The sequence below is a fragment of the Phoca vitulina genome, unplaced genomic scaffold (genome assembly GCF_004348235.1).
Source record: "Phoca vitulina isolate PV1807 unplaced genomic scaffold, GSC_HSeal_1.0 scaffold12, whole genome shotgun sequence".
Lineage (NCBI taxonomy): Eukaryota > Metazoa > Chordata > Mammalia > Carnivora > Phocidae > Phoca > Phoca vitulina.
In genome coordinates, this window is record NW_022589715.1 from 1230844 (window position 1) to 1254996 (window position 24153).

General features: G+C 39.1%; 1 protein-coding gene across 8 annotated transcripts in view; it reads left to right on the forward strand.

Moving 5' to 3' along the window:
* Positions 1–24153, forward strand: part of LTBP1 (latent transforming growth factor beta binding protein 1) — a 389228-nt gene that overhangs the window by 255694 nt on the left and 109381 nt on the right. For 5 of the 8 annotated variants that reach the window (XM_032410265.1, XM_032410266.1, XM_032410268.1 and 2 more), the window contains 8 exons: positions 12–179; positions 2846–3073; positions 5153–5175; positions 8444–8543; positions 9060–9158; positions 19523–19648; positions 20921–21046; positions 21450–21572. In XM_032410265.1, the coding sequence (XP_032266156.1) occupies positions 12–179; positions 2846–3073; positions 5153–5175; positions 8444–8543; positions 9060–9158; positions 19523–19648; positions 20921–21046; positions 21450–21572 (993 nt within the window). The remainder of the gene's footprint in view (positions 1–11; positions 180–2845; positions 3074–5152; positions 5176–8443; positions 8544–9059; positions 9159–19522; positions 19649–20920; positions 21047–21449; positions 21573–24153) is intronic. The other 3 variants (XM_032410267.1, XM_032410272.1, XM_032410273.1) reach the window with 1 other exon arrangement.

Below are 24153 nucleotides of genomic sequence, written 5' to 3' on the forward strand. Positions count from 1 at the left end.
CTCTGCTTCAGCGGATACCCCTGTGATGTCTGAAGAGAAAGGGCCCTGTTATCGTCTTGTCAGTTCCGGAAGGCAGTGTATGCACCCTCTGTCTGTTCACCTCACCAAGCAGCTCTGCTGTTGTAGTGTGGGCAAGGCCTGGGGCCCACACTGTGAGAAATGTCCCCTTCCAGGCACAGGTAAGACATGACCCGCTGTACGCTCATATTCCTTCCCAGCCACACAAGGACACAGGAGGACTTTGGCAGTTTGCGTTCTTTTTGGTTTCCAACTTTTAATTGACATGTAAATAATACAGTGTATTTTTATCAGTTTTGTACAAACCATGACCATAGAAGGTTGAATCAGTGGAAGAGAGATTTTCCTGTTTCTGTGTAACGTGAGACTTACTCTTGAATGTTAAGAAAAGCCATTACTTTGTGGGACCCTAAGTCTGGTGTTTAAAAGTGTGAAGAGACCAGATGGGCCATGTGCTGTCCTAACGACTGGCCGCGTGTCACATGCACGGCCGCGAGCCCCTGTGCGGGTTGACTCCCTCACTCACTGGCTGAACATGTGCTCGTCACTTTCTCCACTTGGAAATGGAGGGAATTATCTTCATGATTGAATTTGTGCTGTGAAGATTAATAACTCAAGGGCAGATCCTGCCAGTGCACTGAGGAACTTCCAAGTCAGAATATTAATGGAAGTTGATTATTCTTTATGCTTTAGTTTGGTACATATTTGCCTAATGCCCTGAAAGGATAAATATATTTCTCTCAGTGCCTTACTCCTACCAAGGAGTCCTCAACTTCTCAAGCAGGATCAAGCAGAATTAAGTGGAAGAGAAAGAAACACACCCTGCAAATTCCAGGCATGGTATTATCAAAGGAGGAGTGGTCCCTATTTCATGGGCATGTGATGGCCATAAAAAAGTCTCATCAGGTGGTTATTTGATAAGAGCTTCCCACCTAGAGAAGTGCATCAACTCTCACAGGACTGCTGAATGTCTCAAAGCTATAACTTACACAGAAGCAGACAAGGTTTAAGTATAAATTTAAATCTCATAATCCATCTTTGTTGGTAGTTAAGATCAGAAAGAATTGGTAAGGCAGAGGATAGTATAATGTTGATGGTATTTTAGTAGACTGTATAAATTTGGACACCTTCAAAACGGCCTAGTATCTCCCTGTGGGATCTGAACTACTAGTGATTAAAAGGTAATAATCCACGAAATAAATGACCTTCATAATTTATAGACCCATTTCTCTTCAAGTTCAATTTTAATAGCTTTGTAACTCTTACATGAAACATAAATCAAGATGGTGAATATAACACAGGGCGACTCCTCCATAACACCCAGTAACTAAATTTGAAAATAACATTGGAGACAAACTTTTTGTACTTACCCAATTTTTGGTTATATGGTGATTTTCACATTTATTCATTAATACTACAAATATTTGACAGGAAAACATGTTTTCTTCTGGAAACATCTGTTCTTTCAAGTAAGAATTGTATTACATAGTTAAATTTAAGAATGAGGTTCTACCATTTAATGTGTGATCCTTAGAAAAACAATGTTTTAGCGTGCTTCAAGGAGAATTTTAGAGTTTCCTTTTTATTGAGAACTAATTTTAGGTCCAGAACATTCAATAGGCAATCTCTTGTTGAGTAGACATGAGAAATGACTTATTTTACTTCCAATTTGAAAAGTAGAAATAAAAAAGTTGACCATAAGCTCCTTAGTGTCTGCCTTTGGTAACTTGCCTCCAGTAGCAACACCAAAGGGATTAGGTGGATTTTCCTTCTCAGGCCACACACTGCCTTACCACCCCTGTCCTTTACTTATTCCTGGAGATGATGCAGTGGAGGTTAGCAAATCCGATGGGCCCAGTCTACATTTTTCTTTTTTTTAAACAGGCAAGACCACTTTCCTGGCAAGGATAGCAGTCTCAGGGCACAGAACATCTCCTTGTCCTCTGGATAATTAAGCCAGCTGGTCAAGATCAGGCTGTTGCCTACTCATCCCTTTTTTTGAAAATAACTCCATTCTGACTTGGCATGTCCTGTTGTTCTTGACTTTTATCCATCATCCCTTTAGTATGTCTTACTTTGCTGGATTCCTTCTCACTATCCTGAGACTCTCTCTTCAAAAACACTCCCCTTTTCAGTCCTTCTTCACCAGCCTCACCATATCAGCTGATATGCTCCATTCTGGCTGAGTCCTTTGGATTCTTCAACTGGAAACAAATTATGAACATTTCAGCCTCTCATTTCCCTGACTAGTGATTGATTTTTCTCTTTTAACCTTCTTGCTAGTCATCTAGCTTAGAGAGATGTTATTGAGTTCCTTGTTAATAACTAATGCAATTATACCAAAGCAGGAGGAAAAGAAGAAAGCCTGGTTTTTGCTGATCTTATACACATACCCTATGAAATATATATAATATATATAGTATCTTCTGTACATGAAAACCTCCTAATACATTACATATATTTCATATATGTGATATATAATATGATAGAGAAAATTAAATATAGAAAATGTATATATGATATCTCCTAATTGGTTGCTGATATATATAATATAAATATATGCTCTCTATATGCTATATATGCTATATATATAATATTGATAAGGAATTAACAGATGGAGAAATGTTGAGTAAAAGAAAGGGTTGGGTTTTTTTCTGTAAATATGCAAGTTTAACAGAAATTCAAGCATTATGCATCTGTTTTTGAAATTTTTAAATGTAACTATATTAATGATGATTTATTAAGAAATACTCATCATGATATTTTCCTCTGTATAAGTTTGCACTTTTAGATTTTTAAAAGGAATATTTTCCCATCCCAAATCTAGCTGCTTTTAAGGAAATCTGTCCTGGTGGAATGGGTTATACGGTTTCTGGCGTTCATAGACGCAGGCCAATCCATCACCATGTAGGTAAAGGACCTGTATTTGTCAAGCCAAAGAACACTCAACCTGTTGCTAAAAGTACTCATCCTCCACCTCTCCCAGCCAAGGAAGAGCCAGTGGAGGCCCTGACCTTCTCCCAGGAACACGGGCCAGGAGTGGCGGAGCCAGAAGGTGAGAGTGGAAATAGATCGAGGAGGTCTTGTGTGTCTTTGGTTTCCCTGTTAATACCCTTCTAGAACAGGGTTTTTAACCTCAGCACTATTGATACTTCAGAATAATTCTTAGTGAGGGGCTTCTTTGTATGTGGTAGGATGTTCAGCACCCTCCTTGGCCTTGAACTTTTAGATGCCAGTAGCACCCTCCCCCTTCCAGGTGTTACAACCAGAAGGGTGTCCAACCCTGCCAAATGTCCCTGTAGGGTAAAATGACCTCTGATTGAGAACCACCTCTGTAGAGTTATATGTTTGTAGCAGGTAACGATATTCCACGGTGATCTCAGGACATGCTGGGGGCTACTTTTTCTTGGTGTTTATTCCTGAAGGGTAATTCAGATCATTTAAGGAATAGCCTTAATTCATTTCTATGTCTAGAGGGCCATTTAATAAATAGTTATGTACTTTACAAAGTGGAATCCACAGACTTAAGTTAAAGCATTGACTGAGCTTCCATGAAATAGAGGGCAACAGACAGTCAGGGATGATGGGAGCCCAAGGAGGAGGACAGGAGAATCCATCGAAGGGATCTTGGAAATCGCCTCGCACAGTCCTTTCATTGATTTTCTGAGAAGCCTGAGACCTAGAGAGGGAACATGGCTTGCCAAGTGTCATATGAAGAGTATGTAATGGGGCCAAGGAGCACATTTTTCCGAGAAAGCAAGTATGGCTTTATATTCTAGGAGCCTAGAGACAATTGACCTTGTCTCTAGATAAAAGCCAGCATCTCTAATTCCTTGAATATCTTTATTATCCTAAAAATGTTTCCCCCAGATAGAAGGAATAAACATTTTAGATTTGTACAGAATATATATTTTCTTTAATGAAGCTCCTGTTGGTTTCTCACAGTTTATCGGGTCAGAATTTAAGGTGCCCGTTTATGGGTTCTGTGAGGAGAGAAGGTATCTAGGTTAGTGGAGAGTCAGGAACTTGGCCAAGCTGCCTTCTAGAGAGTTCTTTTTCCAGGGCTCTGAATCTTTCTGTGTTCTGGCCTGTTTTATTTCACTCTCCCTTCTTGTTAGGCAGAGCAGGGAGGACCTCCCCTAGAATTGACAGTATTGACCGGTTTGCTCCTCTACACTAAGGGTATCATGGCCAGATGTTTGCAACTACTCATACTCTGCACAGGCAGGAGGAAATGGGCTCTGGTCCAGCTTCTGCCTCAAGACTTCTTTGGTGGGTTACACAGGACAGACCGTTAGTTGACTTTTCCAACCACAAGAATATAGCAGCAGTGATAAGCTATCTGGTGTCCTGATTGCTTTTGGAAATTAGGCATCTACTGACACTGAACACTGATGTTTATGGGGATGATGACTAATGAGAAAAACCCCAGTAATTGTTAATCATAAGCTTGAGGGCTAATATTAAGGACTGATTAATGAGAAGCAAGTCTTTCTAAATCCAAAGGCATAACCACTCCCACTGCTTCACAATAATGTTATGACTGTGTAATATGTAATCTGTTCAACATATTGATGCTAATCTCTAATTAGATTTTATTGGCTTGTGATTTCTTTCCCTCTAATTTAGTTAGCTTATCATATGGTGCTCACAGGGCTTCAATAAATATTAGGAGTACAGTACCCGGTCTTAGATCTCTTATTGAAATAAGTGGCTTTCTTTTTTAACATTAACATCAAGTATTATATATTATGTTAAGGATAAGTATGTGGCCAATTAATGAAAATGCTTTTTTGATGTGGGAAGTTCCATAAAATTGAGATTAGACATAAAATAATGTACCAGAAAGTATTGTTTCCTTTAACCTTTTCAGTTAATGAGGGAGTTGGAAAGAATTTCATCACATCTACCTGAACTTTTGTAGCTAAGGAATGATACAGCATGGAGAGTTTGTCTTTTGGTCAGGTGTAAAATTCTCCAAAATGGTAGATGACCATAATTCTGCATTTGATTTTGTTTGATTCTTAATCCTTTTGGAGTGGCAGTGGACTTTTATCGCTTTTTAAAAATTTAACTATTATGTGGTGAATTGACTTAAATTGTACTAATGTCTTCCTTTCTTTTCTGGTTTTAGTGGCAACTGCACCCCCTGAGAAGGTAATCTATTCATTATTTGCAAGTCTTTGTTTTTTTACTGTCACAATGATTTCCTTTTAGAATACATACGGATTTTTTTAGACTTAAGTACAGTAACATGCCTATTATTCATTATTTGGTTTGAGGAAATGAAGCATTCATTCAAGAAATATTGATTGAGCACCTGCTACATAACTGGCACTATCCTGAGTGTTAAGAAAACAATCGAGAACAAATCAGACAAAACTCCTTGTTCTCATGGAACTTAAATTCTAGTGAGAGAAAAAGGTGGGACTGAAGGAATCGGAGGCTTAAACAGAATTCAAGTCAGTTCATGGCTTGGACTGTGGATGGAAGGAAAGGTTCTGGTGTGTGTATGCAATTGTGAATTCTTAGGGTGCATATATGCTGAGTGAAGTTCTTCTTAAGTAACAACTAAAATTTAACATGCGTGTTTGATTACATTAAAAGAAGAACAGAACTTACCCTTGGAAGTTACCGTCCAATACTAGAATATTGGTTCTTAGAAATTTCAGAGAAATATTTAGTCAGCCTATTGGTTTTTTGGCATAAAATGGGACCATGAATTGTGAGATTTATTCATATGAAATATACAAATTTGCTGGATCTAAGTCCTGCTTATATAATATTGTTCCCCGTCTGAGTCTTGCTTTGATTCTTTAATAACATGAAAATTAGATCGTTATTAAATCTTCATACATTTATATATCACTTAGTAGACAAGAATGACAAGTGTTAGAATTTAGATGGCACAAACACATATAAATTACTATAAATAGTTTTAAAATTTTTTAGCTTATGCATATAGGATAGAATAACTTCAGAGTTCTAACCTAAGTGCTAAAAGAATCCAGACAACAAAGAAGTAGGATTTTAGAGTGAGAGCACCCAACAAAGAAGAGCATTGTTATATTGACCCCAAAAGAAGTACAACACATATGCATATTTTATATGCACATTTACAGCTCCTGGATTGTGTTTCTAAAGGTCAGTAGTGTGTAGTAGTTTGCAGTTTTGTTGATTTTGAATTCAGGTCTGGTTGATATGTGGAAGGAATCATTCAAGGCATGAACAGACCAGCCAGCTCCCTGATAACCTCATCTTATTTAATAATCTCTGTTTTCTTTGCTGTTGAGGATGGAGTTTATGGTAACTCTCATTAAGGATCTGAAAGAGGGCCTGAACATTTTCTTGTATACTTACATTGTAAATTTTTTGGAGACGAGGCAGTGGGAAAAATGCAGTCATGGTCTTTGCGGTCTTGACTCCTCACAGAGGTCTCATGATATTAAAGATGGATGAAGAGAAAGCAGGGTAGCCCGTGGGTGGGAAATTATATGTGCAAAGGTGCGGTGGAGGAGACAGCAAGAGGTCAGTTAGGGGAGCAGGAGAAGCTTGGTTAGAAGGAGAACTTGGGGCTGCTTTGGAAGGCTTGGAATCCAAACTGCAGTTGTAATCAGTGGCGAGATACCGTGCTCCTGTCTCTCGACTCTACTTGTCAAGTGGAGAAGTAGCATTGATTAGGAAGTCTGCTGTCCCGTGCTGTTGGGGGAAATTCTTTCTGTAAGTTTCAGGAGTCCATAAACATCTGATGATGGTCTGCTTTTTGCTGGCATTGACCATGGGCTGCAGGGAATGGGCTGCAATTGAGAGACTGATTGAGGTCACCTTTAATAGGTAATGGAAGATTAGTCTGTATTCTTTTTATTTTATTTTATTTTATTTTTATTTATTTGAGAGAGAGAGAGCACCAGAGGGGGTAGGGTCAGAGGGAGGAGCAGACTCCCTGCTGAGCAGGGAGCCTGATGCGGGACTCGATCCCGGGACTCCGGGATCATGATCCTGGGATCATGACCTGAGCCAAAGGCAGTCGCTTAACCAACTGAGACACCCAGGTGCCCGATTAGTCTGTATTCTTAAGGGAAAATGTGGGAAAAAGTAATAAATGCTCAGTCCTTCTAGAAGATGAATCACAGCAGGACTAACTGAGACAGGGAGACAGAGGGAGCTTAAGAGACCAATTAGATAATTATAATAAACAGGATGAGAAAGAGAGTCCAGACTGGGACAGTGGGGGCTATGGGTACGGAAAGGTCAACAAACATAAAGAGCAGTGCAGACGGGCAGAGCTTGGAACGAAGAATGAAAGAGCAAGGACCACAAAGTGACTTGAAACCTGGCTGGTTTAATGCGTGTGGCCTTGACAGAAGTGCAGACCTTGGAATGAGAGCCTGTAGGGTTTTGGAGGGGATGGATTTGAGGTGCTGGTGGAAGATCTAAATGGAGTCACACTGTAAATACTCACGCCTACGAAATTGGGTCTTTGATGAGATACTCAGAGAGGTTATGTATTTTATAAAAAGCAGAAAAGGAGATAATTGAAGTTAGGACAGCGATGAGGAGGGAAACGGACCTGGGCAGTGAGCTTTCAGGGAGATGGCAGTGGTGTGCTGGGCAGCCATGGCCAAGTAACCTGATGAACACTTCTAAGGACGTGGTGGCACGGGCACGCTGGCCCCACTGTGCATCTCTGCTGGCCTCACAGTTCAGTCTGCAGGAGCCCTGAGCAGCTGTAACTAGGAGCTGAGCCACAGGTGCCGCCAGTCTGTTTCTTCACCTCTGGTCCGGGGGACAAGAGGGGGCAACCGAACGCGTGAGGAAGCCCTGGGTGCTTCTCCAAGCCCCTGTGTTTTTGTTGCTGTGCTTGACTACTCCTATGCTGAGAGCTGGAGGTACAAAGTTCCTGGATGGGAGGTTCCGAAAGGCCTTAATGACTGCCTGGCTTAAAATATTTTAATGTACTGTATGTTCTTGGTTATGACACATGTGCTGTACCCATTAGTTACTCTGCAAAGTGTGGCTGGTCATCTTCCTAGGGCAGAGCACCATGTCCAGGAGAGGACAGTTTAGTTCTCCTTTGGGGTTAGTTTTGCCTTGTTTGAGACCAGATGTCGGCCCCTGAGCCATCGCGTTTGTTTACAGTGTCTGAAGGGACCTTTTGCTTTGGGCCCCTGGGACATGGGTGAGGGTGTGTACGTGGGTCAGTGCTGCTGGGGGAATCAAAGGCTTGCTACAAAAGTGGCTCAGCAACCCTTCATATATGTATTTTTTTTCCCCACACGATTGCACAGGTTGTTGTCCAATGTCCTCTGATATTTGTTGCCTTTCTAAGAGTAGAATTAAATAAAGATAGTAATATGTGAACATTAAAGATAATTCCTACTTTCAGTTCTCTCTCTCTTTTTTTCTTTTTAATACAATCACCCAGGAAATACCTTCATTGGATCAAGAGAAAACCAGAGTTGAGCCTGGTCAACCCCAGCTCTCTCCAGGCATCTCAACTATTCATCTGCACCCACAGTTTCCAGGTAACCTGTTGATCTATGCTATTTGTAAGAATGAATAAAATGAGTAATGAATAAAAGAGTAAGATAAGGATTCTTTTGTCTTTGATTTTAAAGTTTGATAAATCATTAGAATTCATACGTGAAGTGCCATGTGAAACATACACTTAAGTGTATTAATGTACTTGTAATGTTAGTGTGGGGATGGTCATGTAAGTTTTAGAAGGCTAAAAGGAAGGTAAGTTTCTCACGATTTTCTGTGGCCAGGAGTATGTATATATTATTAGAACACTTTTGAAGGTCATCATTTGATGAAGCATCATTTTTCTTGGCTTCTGAATTCTTCTCATATTTTCTTACTAAATGTTGAAACTGAGGCTATAGATTAATACCAGGAACTTTAGGGATCTCTAAGAGTCCTTAATTATCCAAGCATGACTGTGGTACGTTATTAGAATTAAATTATGCTTGCATTTTGGGATGGGATCTCAAAGCACCTAACAGGCTTTAATTTTTTTCATCCCCTCTTTCCTCATATAGTAGTGATTGAAAAAACATCACCTCCTGTGCCTGTGGAAGTAGCTCCTGAAGCTTCTACATCAAGTGCCAGCCAAGTGATTGCACCTACTCAAGTAACAGGTAGGTATGGTATTCTGTCCACAGCCTGTGCGGGAGACATGGGGATGAGCCTCCTGTTAATGTAGTATCACAGTTGTATCAAATGTATGAGATTGCTCATGGCAGGGTGAGTCATAATAGCAAATACTTGGAAATAATAAATACTGTTAAAAAGGAGGAACGTTTAAATAAATTATGGTACATATACAGTGAAATATCACAAAGCTGTTAATGTTGTAAAAGAATATTTAATGTCATGAGGAGATGCTTATGGCAAAATGAGCAATACAGAACACAGTATGATTCCAATTTTATTTTTTAAATGTTTACAAACACAGAAAAAGAGACAGAAAGCATATCAAAGAGGTGCCTGGGTGGCTTGGTCAGTTAAGCGTCTGCCTTCGGCTCAGGTCATGATCTCGGGGTCCTAGGATCGAGCCCCACATCGGGCTCCCTGCTCAGCGGGGAGCCTGCTTCTCCCTCTCCCTCTGCCACTCCCCCTGCTTATACTCTCTCTCTCTGTCTGTCAAATAAATTAATAAAATCTTAAAATAAATAAATAAAACACAAAAAAATAAATAAAAAAGTACATCAAAGTGTTCAACCATCACCAGTTAATAGGATCGTGGATAATCTTTGTTCTCCGATATATTTTTATATATTTTCAAAATTCTTTTTGATAATTTTAATCAGTGACACATTATAAACATTTATCATAATGTGAAACAAACCAACAGCATAAAAGTTAATATCCTTGATGTATAGTGAGCTTTTATAAATCAGCAATAAAAATACTAATAGAAAAATGGGGAAATAATATAATCATAATTTATAGAAAAACATGTAATAGGAAATGTCAACCAGTAATCAAAGAAATGCAGATTAAAATAATTATTATCAAATTAGCATTTAATTTTTACTAGAGTAAAATTGAGGTTGAACACATTGCCGAAAGCAATGTAAACTGGTCAACGTTTCTGGAAAGCACAAACTGGCATAATGTATCAAGAATTTTAAAAATGTTCAGGGGCGCCTGGGTGGCTCAATTGGTTAAGCGACTGCCTTCGGCTCAGGTCATGATCCTGGAGTCCTGGGATCGAGTCCCGCATCGGGCTCCCAGCTCAGCGGGTAGCCTGCTTCTCCCTCTGACCCTCTCCCCTCATGCTGTTTCTCTCTCTCTCTCGCTCTCTAATAAATAATAAATAAAATCTTAAAAAAAAAATGTTCAGAACTTTTGACCCAGTAATCCTATATCAAAATATCTAGTGTGAGGAAATAATGTCCCTAAAGACTGAGATAATGTTTATATAAATGGATACTTACCACAGCACTAGGTAGAATAGAGAAAAAGTAGAAACAATCTAAACATTTAACTATAGGAAAATAGATAATTATATTACATCTGTGCATTGGAGCATGATGCTGCCATCAAATGCAGTATTTTTGAAGAATTTTTATTAAAATCTAGCAGCAGATGGTCACAAAATACTGTTAAATGTGAGATGAAGTATATGAAAATGAAGGAATGTAGAACACTATTACCAGTTATATAAAAAAGACTTATACATTGAGAAAATACTGGAAGAAAATATGCCAGATATTAGCAGTGATTATTTTTTATAGTAGGATCCAAGAGGTTTGGGAGTATTGGTAGAATATTTTCTATTTTCCATATACTGTATAATGGGCAAATATTCTGCAGTCAGAAAAAGATCACCAAGATGTATCATGCCAACTTAAGGTCAGGATGAGGTTGGCAGTGTATAACGAAAAGTTAATAGAGGAGTTTGCAGACTTTCTTAAAATATTCTTTCCTCAGAAACATATGTATAATTTTTCAAGTAAAAATGTGCTTGGTGTGTTAATTAGATAAATTATAGTGATCATTTCACAATGTGTGTGTATATCAAAACATTAAGTTGTACACCTTAAATATGTATATGTTTTATGTTGAAAAACAGTACAATTACATAAAATATATAAAATAAATTATATAAAAATAATTTTTCTATGTTAAAAAAACTTTTGGCTATTTTCCCAAAAATGTGGATGTAAGTTCTCTTAGATATTTGAATTGAGACATCAGACTGGAAAGTGTTTTGTTTTTTTGAGAGAGAAAGAGAGTGCATGTGCAAGTGGATGGGGCGGGGTGATGGGGGTGGGGGATGGAGAGAGAGAGAGAGGGAGAGAGAGAGAGAGAGAGAGAGAGAGAATCCCAAGCTGGCTCCAAGCCCAGCGAAGAGCCCATCGTGGGGCTAGATCTCAGGACCCTTGATGTTGGTCCTGAGCCGAAATCACAAGTTGGATGCTTAACCAACCAACTGAGCCACCCAGGTACCCCTGGAAAGTGTTTTTAAAAAGCACCTGTGTGTTCCAAGATGAAATGCACTTGACAGAGGAATGTGGAGTCGCATCATGGACCACAGTGTGTTTTTACCCAGTTCAGGGCATCGGTAGCCAGAGCCATAGCCTTCCCCAGTTACGGCATTGCAACCGCTCTTTGATTTTACTCTTAATATTGAGTTAAGTGATATAGAGAAATATCAGATCTTCTCAGTGCTTCTAGAGTGATACAATGATACGATAGTGTTTATTTGTTTGTTTGTTTTTTAATGGCCATGGCTAAAACCATTTCTCTATTCTGAAGTCATTTATGTGTCTGCTCGCTTTATTAAGCACATCTATGGGAGACTCTGCTATGCGCTGTAACATGCACAACGATGTCATACACCATCTTGGACAGCAAGGATCTTCTCACTGTTGACCTCATATTATTAAAAAGGAAAATTGCAGTGTGATAATGTAATGTACTAGGTCTAAATACTGTATTTCTATATTTCTGTTTTCCAGTGTATAAATATAGTGTTGTGCTTTTTTAACAATGGCTGACTTCGATGGATGGACTTCTTGCAAGCTAGCTTTGTAGGGGTTAATTAAGTTTGGCTAGATAAATGCAGTTTTGCCATTTAAATGCAGCCGTGTGAGGAATAACAAATTGAAGTTACTTAGCTTCAACTGAACTACAGAGCTGATTTTAAAAAAAAACAAAAACAAAAAAAAGTAGCTGTGCTGTATGAAGTTGTTGGAAGGCAGCTTAATTCGAGTTTGGCAGAGATACAGGGCCGACATCTGCTATCGCATGTTTGAAGCACGACTATTTCCTTCCAGGAAAAAAGTGACGGTAAAATTTTATGCAACATTTGTAGGTGTTCCTACTTCCTATAGTAGAAGAATCTTTCTGAAACAATCCATGGGGAGAATATTATAGTCTTTGAATTAAAATGGTTTGTAACGTCAGAGCTACACAATCATCAGTAATCTACACTAGAGCAAGAGCACTGTTTTGTATCAAATTTAATTTAAATCAAACTATAGATGTTCCCATTGATTTGATATGAGAGCCGAACATAGAGATTGAGGGAGCATTCCGATCAGCTCTGTCCGGAATGTTACACAACGGTTTTTTCCCCTAAAACACAGAGGAGGTAAATCTTACTTGTCACTGTTAGTTTGTCTCACAAGTTGAAGAAAGGAATAGAATATTACATAGGAATCTAAAATAAACAAAATCAGCTCCACATTGCTCAGTGACAATATCTTTATGGTGGTGAGATTAGAAGGAGCCTTTGCAGATCTCTTCAGACACACTTTGACATGTAATAATTATAAAGTGAGCCACATATTTGCAGGACATAAGTGTGATATTTTCCACTCTTAACAGCTGATGTGGTGGCTTGCGACATTATTGGCATACTGTTTCCAAATAAATTATACATTTCAGCATATAAATTCTTGATTTAGCATAGTGTCTTAATAGCTCAAGGATAGGTTGGAAAATCAAACCTCTGGCAAATATTTACAAAGTGGAAACATCTGTTTCAATTGTTGTGGGACAATTTACGCTCATTGTGGGGCAGCTAGGAAGCCGGGGCATTTTTGTAAACCTTTCCATGAGTTAACATTTGATGCCTTCCCCCAAACTTCCTCCATGGCCCTCGAATAACAGCCAGAAATTATTCTTTGACTTCCACAACTACCATGTGGAAACCTTTGTAATTATCATGGCCCAAACATTATAAAAACTATTTGCTCATCAGAGCTTTTCCAGAGCTCAGAATTGACCCCTTTAAAAAATGTTTGTTCCTAAAGCGTATTGCCGGCATCCTTACGGCTTCAGTAAGCTATGTATGCTGATGGAAAATGAACTCCTTTTTTCATGTAAAATCACCGTACTTTAATATTTCCAGGCTTTATTAATTAATTAATTTATTTATTTATTTACTTTGAGTAATCATCTGATGAGGAAAAAAGCGAAAGGTCAGCATACTCATTTTCATATTTTGGCAAAAAGCTTTCTTTTTCATTTTTAAAAAAATATAATAAAGATACCAAACTCTTAAATCCACTGTTGGCCTTGTTGCTGGGATAAGTAGAGTATTTGGTTTTCCACTGGCTTTTGGTCATGGCTCTTTTTCCAGGTTTTAAATGGCACTCTGGTGAAAGAAACAGAATACGGTCCTTGACCTCGTGAAGGTAAAGTTATCTCAGGGGCAGAGAGAGTAGGAAAGTGTCAGGTGGTCCTGAGGACCAGGGGACATGTGATAGGCGTTAAGGATGAATCCAGTGGGAAGAGCGTCTTGATGATCTCTTTGGGATACCAAACATATTAAAGAAGACTAGACATTTTCATTAACTAGAGTACCCTGGAGACTGATAATTAGTGCTTCCTATGTGAGGCTTTGCCATAATTCTTGTGCTTATGTCCACACAGTCTGCTCAAAGAAATGTACGTTTCAGCATAAGCTGATTCATTATGTTGGGAACAGGTTCACATCCCTATGTATAAGTGACCTCTTAGAAAAATAAAAAACATAATATCTTTTCCCTTAAAAAACATGGAAAAAGGAGAGAATTTTTCTAATTCTTCCTCAAGACAATACCCTCAGGACTTGTCTTTCTGTGTAATACATCCTGGAGAATGAAAATCTAATAGAAAAGGAGAGGAAAGCACAGGAAGAGGTGATTAGGAGACTTGTTTTAAAAAGTTCTGAGGTGTTTTGAAGGTGTTACAACTCTTCTTTCTACTTACAAGGGTGGAGTCCGGCCTCACAGATGGATGGAAGGAACCTCTGAGGCCAAACTGATGAAAGTTACATGAATTAATCACATATAAAAAAATGGGACAAACAGGGTAGAAATCAAGTATATTTTAGTACATGTCCCTCCACTCCTTTGATGTATCTCTTAGTACCCTCTAGTGGTGTCAGAGTAACATTTTCTTACATATGTTAGTGCCCTGCCAACTGGGATCAGCCTTTTTAAGCTGTATCTCTATATACTTTATCTGTGAGGTAATCAGCTAAAGATCCTCAAATATGCATCATAAATATTTATCCTCATAGCTTCTATTTAAGATACTAAAATGGAAGGGAAGGCCATTATATTCACTTCATTTCCTAAGACTAAGCAGTATACTTCTTAAGTATTTCTCCTATTTTAGAGCTGATGTAAAAAGAAACAATTTAAATATGTTGGCAGACTGTGGTGTAAGAATGTATTATATTTGAATTAAATATCACATAGTTTTGAAGATTTTTGTTCACACATGTAAAACTTCCATTCTAAAGCTATGCTTGAAAAGTTATAGATATTTGGTAATCAACAAATTGGTATGTATGGGCGTTGGGGCAGTGAGTCATGCTCCAGTGTTGCATGAAAACCCCAGATTTATAGCCTTTGAACTTGTTGTGAATCCTTGCCCAACTGTATTAATTCATCTTCTGATCTTTCTTTTTGCAAATCTGATCAATGTCTTTTCTGTCTTATGAAAATGGCAGAGAAAACTCTAAAGGAAGATCAGTAATCACAAAGAAAATCGAGAAAAGTAAATACGAATAATTTTCAGAGGGGCGCCTGGGTGGCTCAGTCGTTAAGTGTCTGCCTTCGGCTCAGGTCATGATCTCAGGGTCCTGGGATCCAGCCCCGCATCGGGCTTCCTGCTCAGCGGGAAGCCTGCTTCTCCCTCTCCCACTCCCTCTGCTTGTGTTCCCTCTCTCGCTGTGTCTCTCTCTGTCAAATAAATAAATCTTTAAAAAATAATAATAATTTTCGGAGAAGGTGTCTTCCTACAATATGGAATAGATGGTTAGAGATGTGATTTTCACACTGTTCTAGTAAAGAATTCCTATAAACAGAGAATTCTTACCTAAACGTCTAGTATTATAGCCTAGAGAAGATTACCTTTTACCTTCAGATTTTTGTGGCATAGAAATGATCATTTTTTTAAGGAAGACTTCTGATTTTTTTTTTTTAAGATTTTATTTATTTATTTGACAGAGACAGACACAGTGAGAGAGGGAACACAAGCAGTGGGAGTGAGAGAGGGAGAAGCAGGCTTCCTGCGGAGCATGGAGCCCGATGCGGGGCTCGATCCCAGGACCCTGGGATCATGACCTGAGCTGAAGGCAGATGCTTAACGACTGAGCTACCCAGGCACCCCCGACTTCTGATTTTTTAACAAATTTTTTTAAACAAATTTATTTTTAACAAGCATTTTCCTGTCCTGTCAATGCTTAATTATGCTCTATATGTTTCATAATTCATTTTTTGCCTTACTGCCAGTCACTTAAGTTTAAGCAGTCATGTTAATTACCCATGTTTTTAGCCTTTTGAATTACTGTATGTTTTCTGTGACTTTACATTATACAGACTAAGCCAGTCTATTTTTCTGATAGTGAATTAGCATAAATAGGCTCACTAAAGGTATTAGTTTGTAATGCGTAACATCCAAGTAGATACTGCAGCTCTGTATTCATATGCTTCCTTTTAAAGTCTAGCGACTTTCCAAATGATTTGCACCAATTGTCTTAAAGTCACAGCACAGTGAGTAACACTGGATGAGAAATGAATGATGTGGTTTGGGTTTTTGGAAAGCAACCTCAGCCCTAATTTGGGTCATTTCCATAGGAAGTCTTTGTTAAAGCACTGTTTTTTCACCTCCTCATGAAGAATGCATTGTAGGTTACTGGTGATGGTAGCACCCCTGTTTTTCTGTCTCAAACCACAGACCCCTCCAGCAAGGCTGTTGCTGTAGCTTGTCGTGCTTGAGGCCCCGGTCTTCTTACACTGGGCACTCAGACACACCCATGGCAGCATGCCTTTTTAGCGTTGTTTACTTTGTGATGGCGATGGGATAATAGTCCAAGGTAACATTGTTATAAATGTGCAGTTTCTTTGTTACATATTCTTAAATGACTTCAAAAGGAACAACATTTACAAAGATGGTAATAATGGCTAGCTGGGCTTTCCTACACATAAAAATGTATTTTATTTATTTATAATTCACTGTTAAATCAGTAAAGTAAAAAAAATTAAGGTGTATGGATTACTTAAAGGAAATTTTCTCCCTTATTTCCTTCTTAAAATTTTTATTTTTTTAAATTTCTTAATTTTTAAATTCCAGTATAATTAGCGTACCTTATTATATCAGTTCCAGGTGTACAAAATAGTGATTCAACAATTCTGTATATTACTCAATGCTCACCACAAGTGTACTTTTAATCCTCTTCACCTATTTCACCCATCCCCCCACCCAGCTCCCTTCTGGTAACCCATCAGTTTGTTTTCTATAGTTAAGAGTCTGTTTCTTGGTTTGTCTCTTTTTTTCCTTTGTTCGTTTGTTTTGTTTCCTTAATTCTGCATATGAGTGAAATCACATGGTATTTGTCTTTCTCTGATTGACTTATTTTACTTAGCATTATGCTCTCTAGAATCCATCCACGTTGTTGCAAATGGCAAGATTTCATTCTTTTTATGGCTGAATAACATTCCATTGTATACCACATCTTCTTTGTCCATTCATCTGTCAATGGACACTTGGGCTGCTTCTGTAGTTTGACGATTGTAAATAAAGCTGCAGTAAACATCCGGGTGTATGTATCCCTCTGAATTGTGTTTTCATTTTCTTTTGGTAAATACCCAGTAGTGGAATAACTAGATCATATGGTAGTTCTGTTTGTAATTTTTTGAGGAACCTCCATATTGTTTTTCCCAGTGGCTGCACCAGTTTGCATTCCCACCTACAGTACATGAGGGTTCCTTTTTCTCCATGTTCTCACCAACACTTGTTTCTTGTGTTGTTGATTTTAGCCACTCTGGCGCATGTGAGGTGATATCTCATTGTGGTTTTGATTCGCATTTTCCCTGATGATAAGTGATGTTAAACATCTTTTCATGTGTCTTTTGGCCATGTATAGGTCTTTGGAGCAATGTCTTTTCATGTCTTCTGCCCATTTTTAAGTGGATTATTTGTTTTTTTGGTATTGAGGTGTACAAGCACTTTATATATTTTTGGATACTAACCCCTTATCAAGGTATATCATTTGCAAATATTTTCTCCCATTCAGTAGGTTGTCTTTTAGTTTTGTTGATTGTTTCCTTTGCTGTGTAGAAGCCTTTTGTTTTGATAAAGTCCCAGTAGTTTATTTTTGCTTTTTGTTTTTCTTGCCTCAGGGGACATATCTAGAAAAATGTTGCTACGTCTGATGTCAGAGAAATTACTGCTTGTGCTCCCTTCTAGGGTTTTTATGGTTTCAGGTCTCATGTGTAGGTCTTTAATGGCTAACTTTCATTGAGCTTGTATAGTGTGCCAGACATTGGGCTTTGTGCATTATTTATCTTTGAACCCGACACTCAAGTTGGTGCTCTGATTATTCCCATTTATCTTACATGCAGAGAAGTGAGACATAGAATGTTTGAGTAACTTGCCCCTGTGTTATAGAGTTAAGAAAAGGCAGCAAGATTTGTGTTTGCACTGTTTGCAAACCTGGGCTTCTACCAGCTGGCCTGCCCCCCCCCCCCCCCCCCACGATGCCATTATAACTCCTTACAAAGATCATTGAAAACAGACTGTCTTAGGAGATTAATTCCTCTTAGGAGGCCACTTTTGAGTCCTCAGGTAATTTAAGGCCGTCTTGTATCCTTTTGGTAATGAAGCTCATTTTGATGGCCTTCATTCAGTGTGGACTCCTATGACCCTGCCTCTGCCATGGTGTGTTCCCCAAATGGAGTGAGGACTCAGGGCCAGTCTGCTCAGGCCTAACAGAAGAAGTGAGTTTCACAGGAGTCATTAAGAGCACAAGGGAAGAGTTTAGCAGAGAAGATCGGGGAGAAGATTCTACTTTATCAATATAAATATGCTCATGTTGAAATTGGTAAATTAAGAGTGAGTTACACCCAAAAGTTTGGCTTTGATTAGAAGTGGTAAATCTTTCTTGAGAATTAAAGAGAAATTTTGGAGGAGGTTGGACATAGTTGTTGGAAATTGAATTTGACCTGCTAATGAATAAAAAGTTACCACATATTTCTTATCAGGAGAACTCACCTGATGGTTCTGAGTCCATCATGTCAGATGAACTGGAGTGGATAGAAACTCATTGTGGGCTATCTTAGAAGTTAGAAAGAATTGATTATCTTACAACTTCCAAAGTGCCCTTTTTCTGAGTTACTACCCACTCCACTTCATCTTAGAAGTCGTTTTATTAGGAGTTATTGATGATTTGGGGTGAGACTAACTGAGCAATTACGAAGTAATCAAACAAATTTATACTTGATTTTAGAGGTATACTTTCTTTTTTTGTTGAAGTAAAGTTGACACACTGTTGCATTAGATTCAGGTGTATAATCTAGTCATTGGACAAGTCTCTTTGCTGTGCTGTGCTCACAAGTGCAGCTACCATCTGTCACCACCCAATGCTATTGCAGTACCATCAACTAGATTCCCTGTGCTGTGCCTTTCATCGCAGTGACTTCATCTTTCCATAACTGGAAGCCTGTATCTCCCACTCCACTTCACCCATCTTGCCCAACCCCCTACCCGCCTCTCCTTTGGCAGCCATCAGTTTGTTCTCTGTGTTTATAGGTCTATTCATGCTTTTTTGTTTGTTTGCTCATTTGTTTTGTTTTTCTTTTTTAGATTCCATATATAAGTGAAATCATGTGGTATTTGTCTTTCTCTGACTTACTTCACTTAGCATAATAGTCTCTAGGTCCATTCATGTTGTCAAAAATGGCAAGATCTGATTCTTCTTTATGGCTGAGTTATAGTCCACTGTGTATATATACCACGTCTTCTTTATCCATTCATCTTTCGGTAGACAGTTGGGTCTCTTCCGTATCTTGGCTATTGTAAATAATGCTGCAATAAACGTAAGTGTGCACGTATCTTTTCGAAGTAATGTTTTTATTTTCTCTGGATAAATTGGAGGTGACTTTTGTCTTCTAATTACATACCTGACAATAAGCTAATCAGGAAATGCAAAGGAATGGTTTGAAAGCAATGAAATCTTAGTTGATGTCTGTTTTTTCCTCTATTATTTATTTTTAAGAAATCAATGAATGTACTGTGAACCCCGATATCTGTGGAGCAGGACACTGCATTAACCTGCCCGTGAGGTATACCTGTATATGCTATGAGGGCTACAAGTTCAGTGAGCAACAGAGGAAATGTGTTGGTAAGAGATGCTTTTAATAGATGAAATTATTAAATATCAAATATTTACACATTAAGAACATATTATATGTAGTTATCATGGGAAATGTTATTTGTGTTTAATTTTTAAAAATTTTTATCCCTGAGCTAAGGGAGCCCAAAAAGAGGTTTGCTAATCTCCTGGGATGATCTCATCTCCTGGCTCAATGCTACCTACCTGGCCAAATGTAATACAATTAGATAAAGTTGGAAAAAGAAAAAAGATAAAAGTGAAAAAATTTCCAAAGATTTCTAGGTATAATAAAATAATATAATAAAATATAGATAGAATAATATAATAAAATGATAGAAATATCTACCTACAAACATGTATTTAGCAAAACCAAAATAAAATTAATATATACTGCAATAAAGACTTACACTCAAGTAAGTGCATAAAATCTGATTTCTAAGAGCAATTTCTAAACTGAAAATAAGCTGACACAAAACTGTTAATGAATTTATAAATACAGGATCTTGTCCATGGTTCTTTGGAAAAAATGTATCTCAGAGGTATAATAGCATTATGGAAATCATTTCAGTGCATACGTTAACACTAAATTTAATTTTTTAGAAAAAGGAAATTCAGCACTAAGAATTATAAAGCAACAAAGGTGTATACCCAATTAATATAAAGTAACAAAGGTGTATACCCAATTAATATGGCTTTAGTGTGCTAAATGCCATTATGCAAGATGTGTGACTTGTGCTATTTGGTTTTGTATATATATGTGGGGTAGGTCAAGAGGAGTATCCACCTGCTCTATCCCATGGCTATTTCTCTTGAATTTGCATACATCGTATGTATTCTGTTTGGAACCGTAGAATATACAGTTGAAAGGGGCAGTTGAGATGATCTTGTCTAGCTTCACCCACGTGCACAGTGGAAGAGTCCCTTTCACGATATTTCTGGATGTTTCTCCTGAGCTGGCCTGGGGGTCCCACAGCGAATTTCATTGCTTAGATGACTCCATGTATCCGGTGGGTCCTTCTGTGTTGACCCAGATCTGTCTTTCAGAAACACCAATGTCATGGTTGTAGTTTCAGCTTTTGAAACAATACACCCTAAACATATTCCCTGTTCCCAGTAACCATCCCTCAAGTGTCTGAGGAGGGTGATCATGTCTCCTTTCACTGTTCTCCTCAGTTATAAAGATTTGGTGCACAGGGAATAGTACACTGGTATTTTATGGACAGGGAAACAGAATTTCATGCTACACTGCACTAATCCTTTTATCTGTATTTTTGTTAACAGATATTGATGAATGCACTCAGGTCCAACAGCTCTGCTCCCAGGGACGCTGTGAAAACACGGAGGGAAGTTTCTTGTGTATTTGCCCAGCAGGATTTATGGCCAGTGAGGAGGGTACCAACTGCATAGGTAATGGCAGTATTCTTCCTGACACATAAATTCCCAGATCTGGGTTGTTAGCTCCCCTAAGATCCCATCAATCTTACTGCTTATTCAGGCAACCCAGAATTTATTACTGAACACCTTTCATGACATAGTCATCCGCTAGATACTGGAGGATACAAAAATGGAATCTTTCCTCCAACACTTTTGAATGAAGAGTGTCAAATGTGTGCAGACCCCGAGGTGTTAAATGTTTTGGGCCCCGCATAAATCAAAACCACTCAATTTTTGAAACATGTCAAATGAATCGAAGAGATGGTGATAGAAATGGGTTATTTTATTCTTCACTTCCACCTGACCTGGGAGATGGGAGAGGTTTGAAATTCTATTGTGGGAAATAAAACTCGACAATGTTTTCTGCTTCATGTAGACGTTGACGAGTGCCTGAGGCCAGATGTGTGTGGGGAAGGGCACTGCGTCAATACTGCGGGGGCCTTCCGGTGCGAATACTGCGACAGCGGTTACCGCATGACCCGGGGAGGCCGTTGCGAGGGTGAGTCTATGCCACGTCCAAGTGCGGAGTGCACGAGACCTTGAAATGCAGGGCTGGGCCCCCAGCTGGGGCTGCCAGGCGCCCAGCTTGGTACTTACCTTCCTCTGCCAGTGTGTGCACGGCACCAGCCTCTCATCCATGCTCCTCCTGCCTTCTGGACTCATAGCCTCTTTGCCTCCCTTCAGTGGCTTGGTCTGGATTATTTTCCATCTTCACATTCTCCTTGTTGTCCACTTCAGTATATGCCTTCTCTCGTATTTGGAGTGAATTGCTTTAGAACAATTAATTGCAGAGTGTCTTAGCATAAACCCAGACTTAATTCCAGCATCTGGATCATTCATCTGGGAGCAGGGTGCAGGTTTACCCGCTGTTGATTTTTGGTTTCCAACCTTTTCGCCTTGTTACATTCCTTTCCTGTGTTCTGGGACTTGTTTACCAACCCTCCACAGAAGCACTGTCTGACTAACTGCAGGTCAAATTCCAACCGTGCTAGATAAAATTTCTTTATTATTGACCACAGCAATGAGTTTGCTAGTGTTACTAAAAAAAAAAAAAAGTTCTGAAAAGCTTTTAGAGCATGGCCAGAATGATTAACCACTTAATTTTTCTGCTCATGTTTGTGTCCCAGTTACACAGGTTCTTTTTGCAACCACCGTGGTACTTTTTAACGAATTATTTTCCTGAAGAAAGATATTGTGCTTCTGCTTAAATACTGCCTATGGACACGTGTCGGCTAGAGGAGCAGGGGGCCTGAACACGGTTCTGAGGAGCCAGGCTGTGTGGACAGTGCTGGTTCCGCGGGGCTCTTTGCTGGGCTGCCTGAAGATCAGCCTGTTTTCGAATATGGCTGGGCTTCCAGGCCGAGGGAGGGACGGACGCGTTGGGGCAGGCTGCTGTCAGCTGTCCCTGGCTCCTCTGTGTTGCTTTGCTTCATGGATCTGATGACCCGGGCCTGGAGGGAAAGCTAATTAGGTGTTTTTTGGCAGCCTGCACCTGACTCTCCCCTTGGCCCCTTGTTCAGCCCCTTGTATTCTGATCTGGAGAGAAATGGGAGCATTTTACATTACTGCATCTTTGACGGCCTCGGATCAGAATGGAGCCATACGGTCTCCGCCGGCAGCCGAGGGCCATGGGACAGCAAAGGGTGAAGCGTCCCTGCTCTCCTCTTACAGGGGACCCTCCCTCTGCCCTGGAGAGGCAGCATGGCCCTGGGAGAGGTCAGGACAGTGGCCTTGGCTCCTGACTCCCATGCTTAGTAACTGTCTGGCTTGGAGCCGGTGACTGAACCCCTTTGAAACCTGTGAAATGGGAGTTGCAAAGTTCACTTTCAGGGTTGTCATGAGAAGAAATGCATGCTGCGGTATCTTGTGCGGTGCCTGTCACCTCGCTAGTTCTCAAGAACTCTTAGTTTCTGGAAACCTCCCCCTTTTCCTGATTACATTATTTTTGCAGAGACCTTCTCAGTACATCTGTATTTGTGGGAGTTATTTTTTTTTAAATCGCATGGGTTTATCTGACAAGCATTTATGTGCAAAGCAACACTCCCCAAAGAGGTCAAATGCTGATTCTTAAGTTCTGCATACAGTTTATCAGGATGGGAAGAGAAGATATTTAACTAGTGACTGTAGCGTGAAGATGGAAAGTGGGGAGGAGTAGAAAAGAAATATGAAAGCTCTTTAAGCAAATGGGAAGCAGTTAGGTGACTATTGGGGAATATTCAGTGTATGGAAATGAACAGAAATACTACCAGGGTTCCCCGAGTAAATAATCCATAAATCTATCCCCATGAAACGGCTTGAAAAGAAGAAGGAGCCAAATAACATGGCTGTTTTCTAATTTCGTCATGGATCAGAACCAAAGGTCCCCAGGCTTCTGGCTCACCAAAGATTTTCTCAGCTGCCACTAACAAAGTTGCTTTCAAACAGCACCAGTCTCCAAGGAGTCTATTGTAGTTCACAGACATTATCTCATGCATCCTTACTTTGCTCAGTTAAGGTATTCCCAGGCAGGTAGTCCCTAATCTATAGATGAAGGAACAAGCAAGCAGAGGTGAGAGTAGTGGGACATTCAGGGATATTGTCTTGTATTGCTCAGCATTGCACCTTATTTATTGGACCAGCCTTTCTCAATGACCTTCTCTGACTTAGCAGTTGTAGTTCTATTAAAAAAAATTCCTTCCAGAGAAGAATGTAATGCTGTTTGGAAAATGAAACTGGCAAGCATCATCTTTTTGTAGAACAAGAAGTCCCAGAACATCTGACCTAAAAAAAAAAAAACAACAAAAAAACCACTGTGTGTCATTGTCTATTGGCAAGGATTTTTTGCTGATAGGAAATAAAATTACCACACTGACCTGGTGCTTATTCTATTAATATCATCGTCAACTTTTTTACTTTAACATCTTTTCACACTTGCCTAGTGATAAGGGGAGATAATTTTTGAGAATTTACCAGAATGCATGGCTGTATCCATTACATATTTCTTTCATTTTTCAGCTTATGTCCTGAAAATTCTGTTTATATTTTAAGTGTGATTAGATGTACTATATACATTTTATTTTATTTATTTTATTTTTTATTTA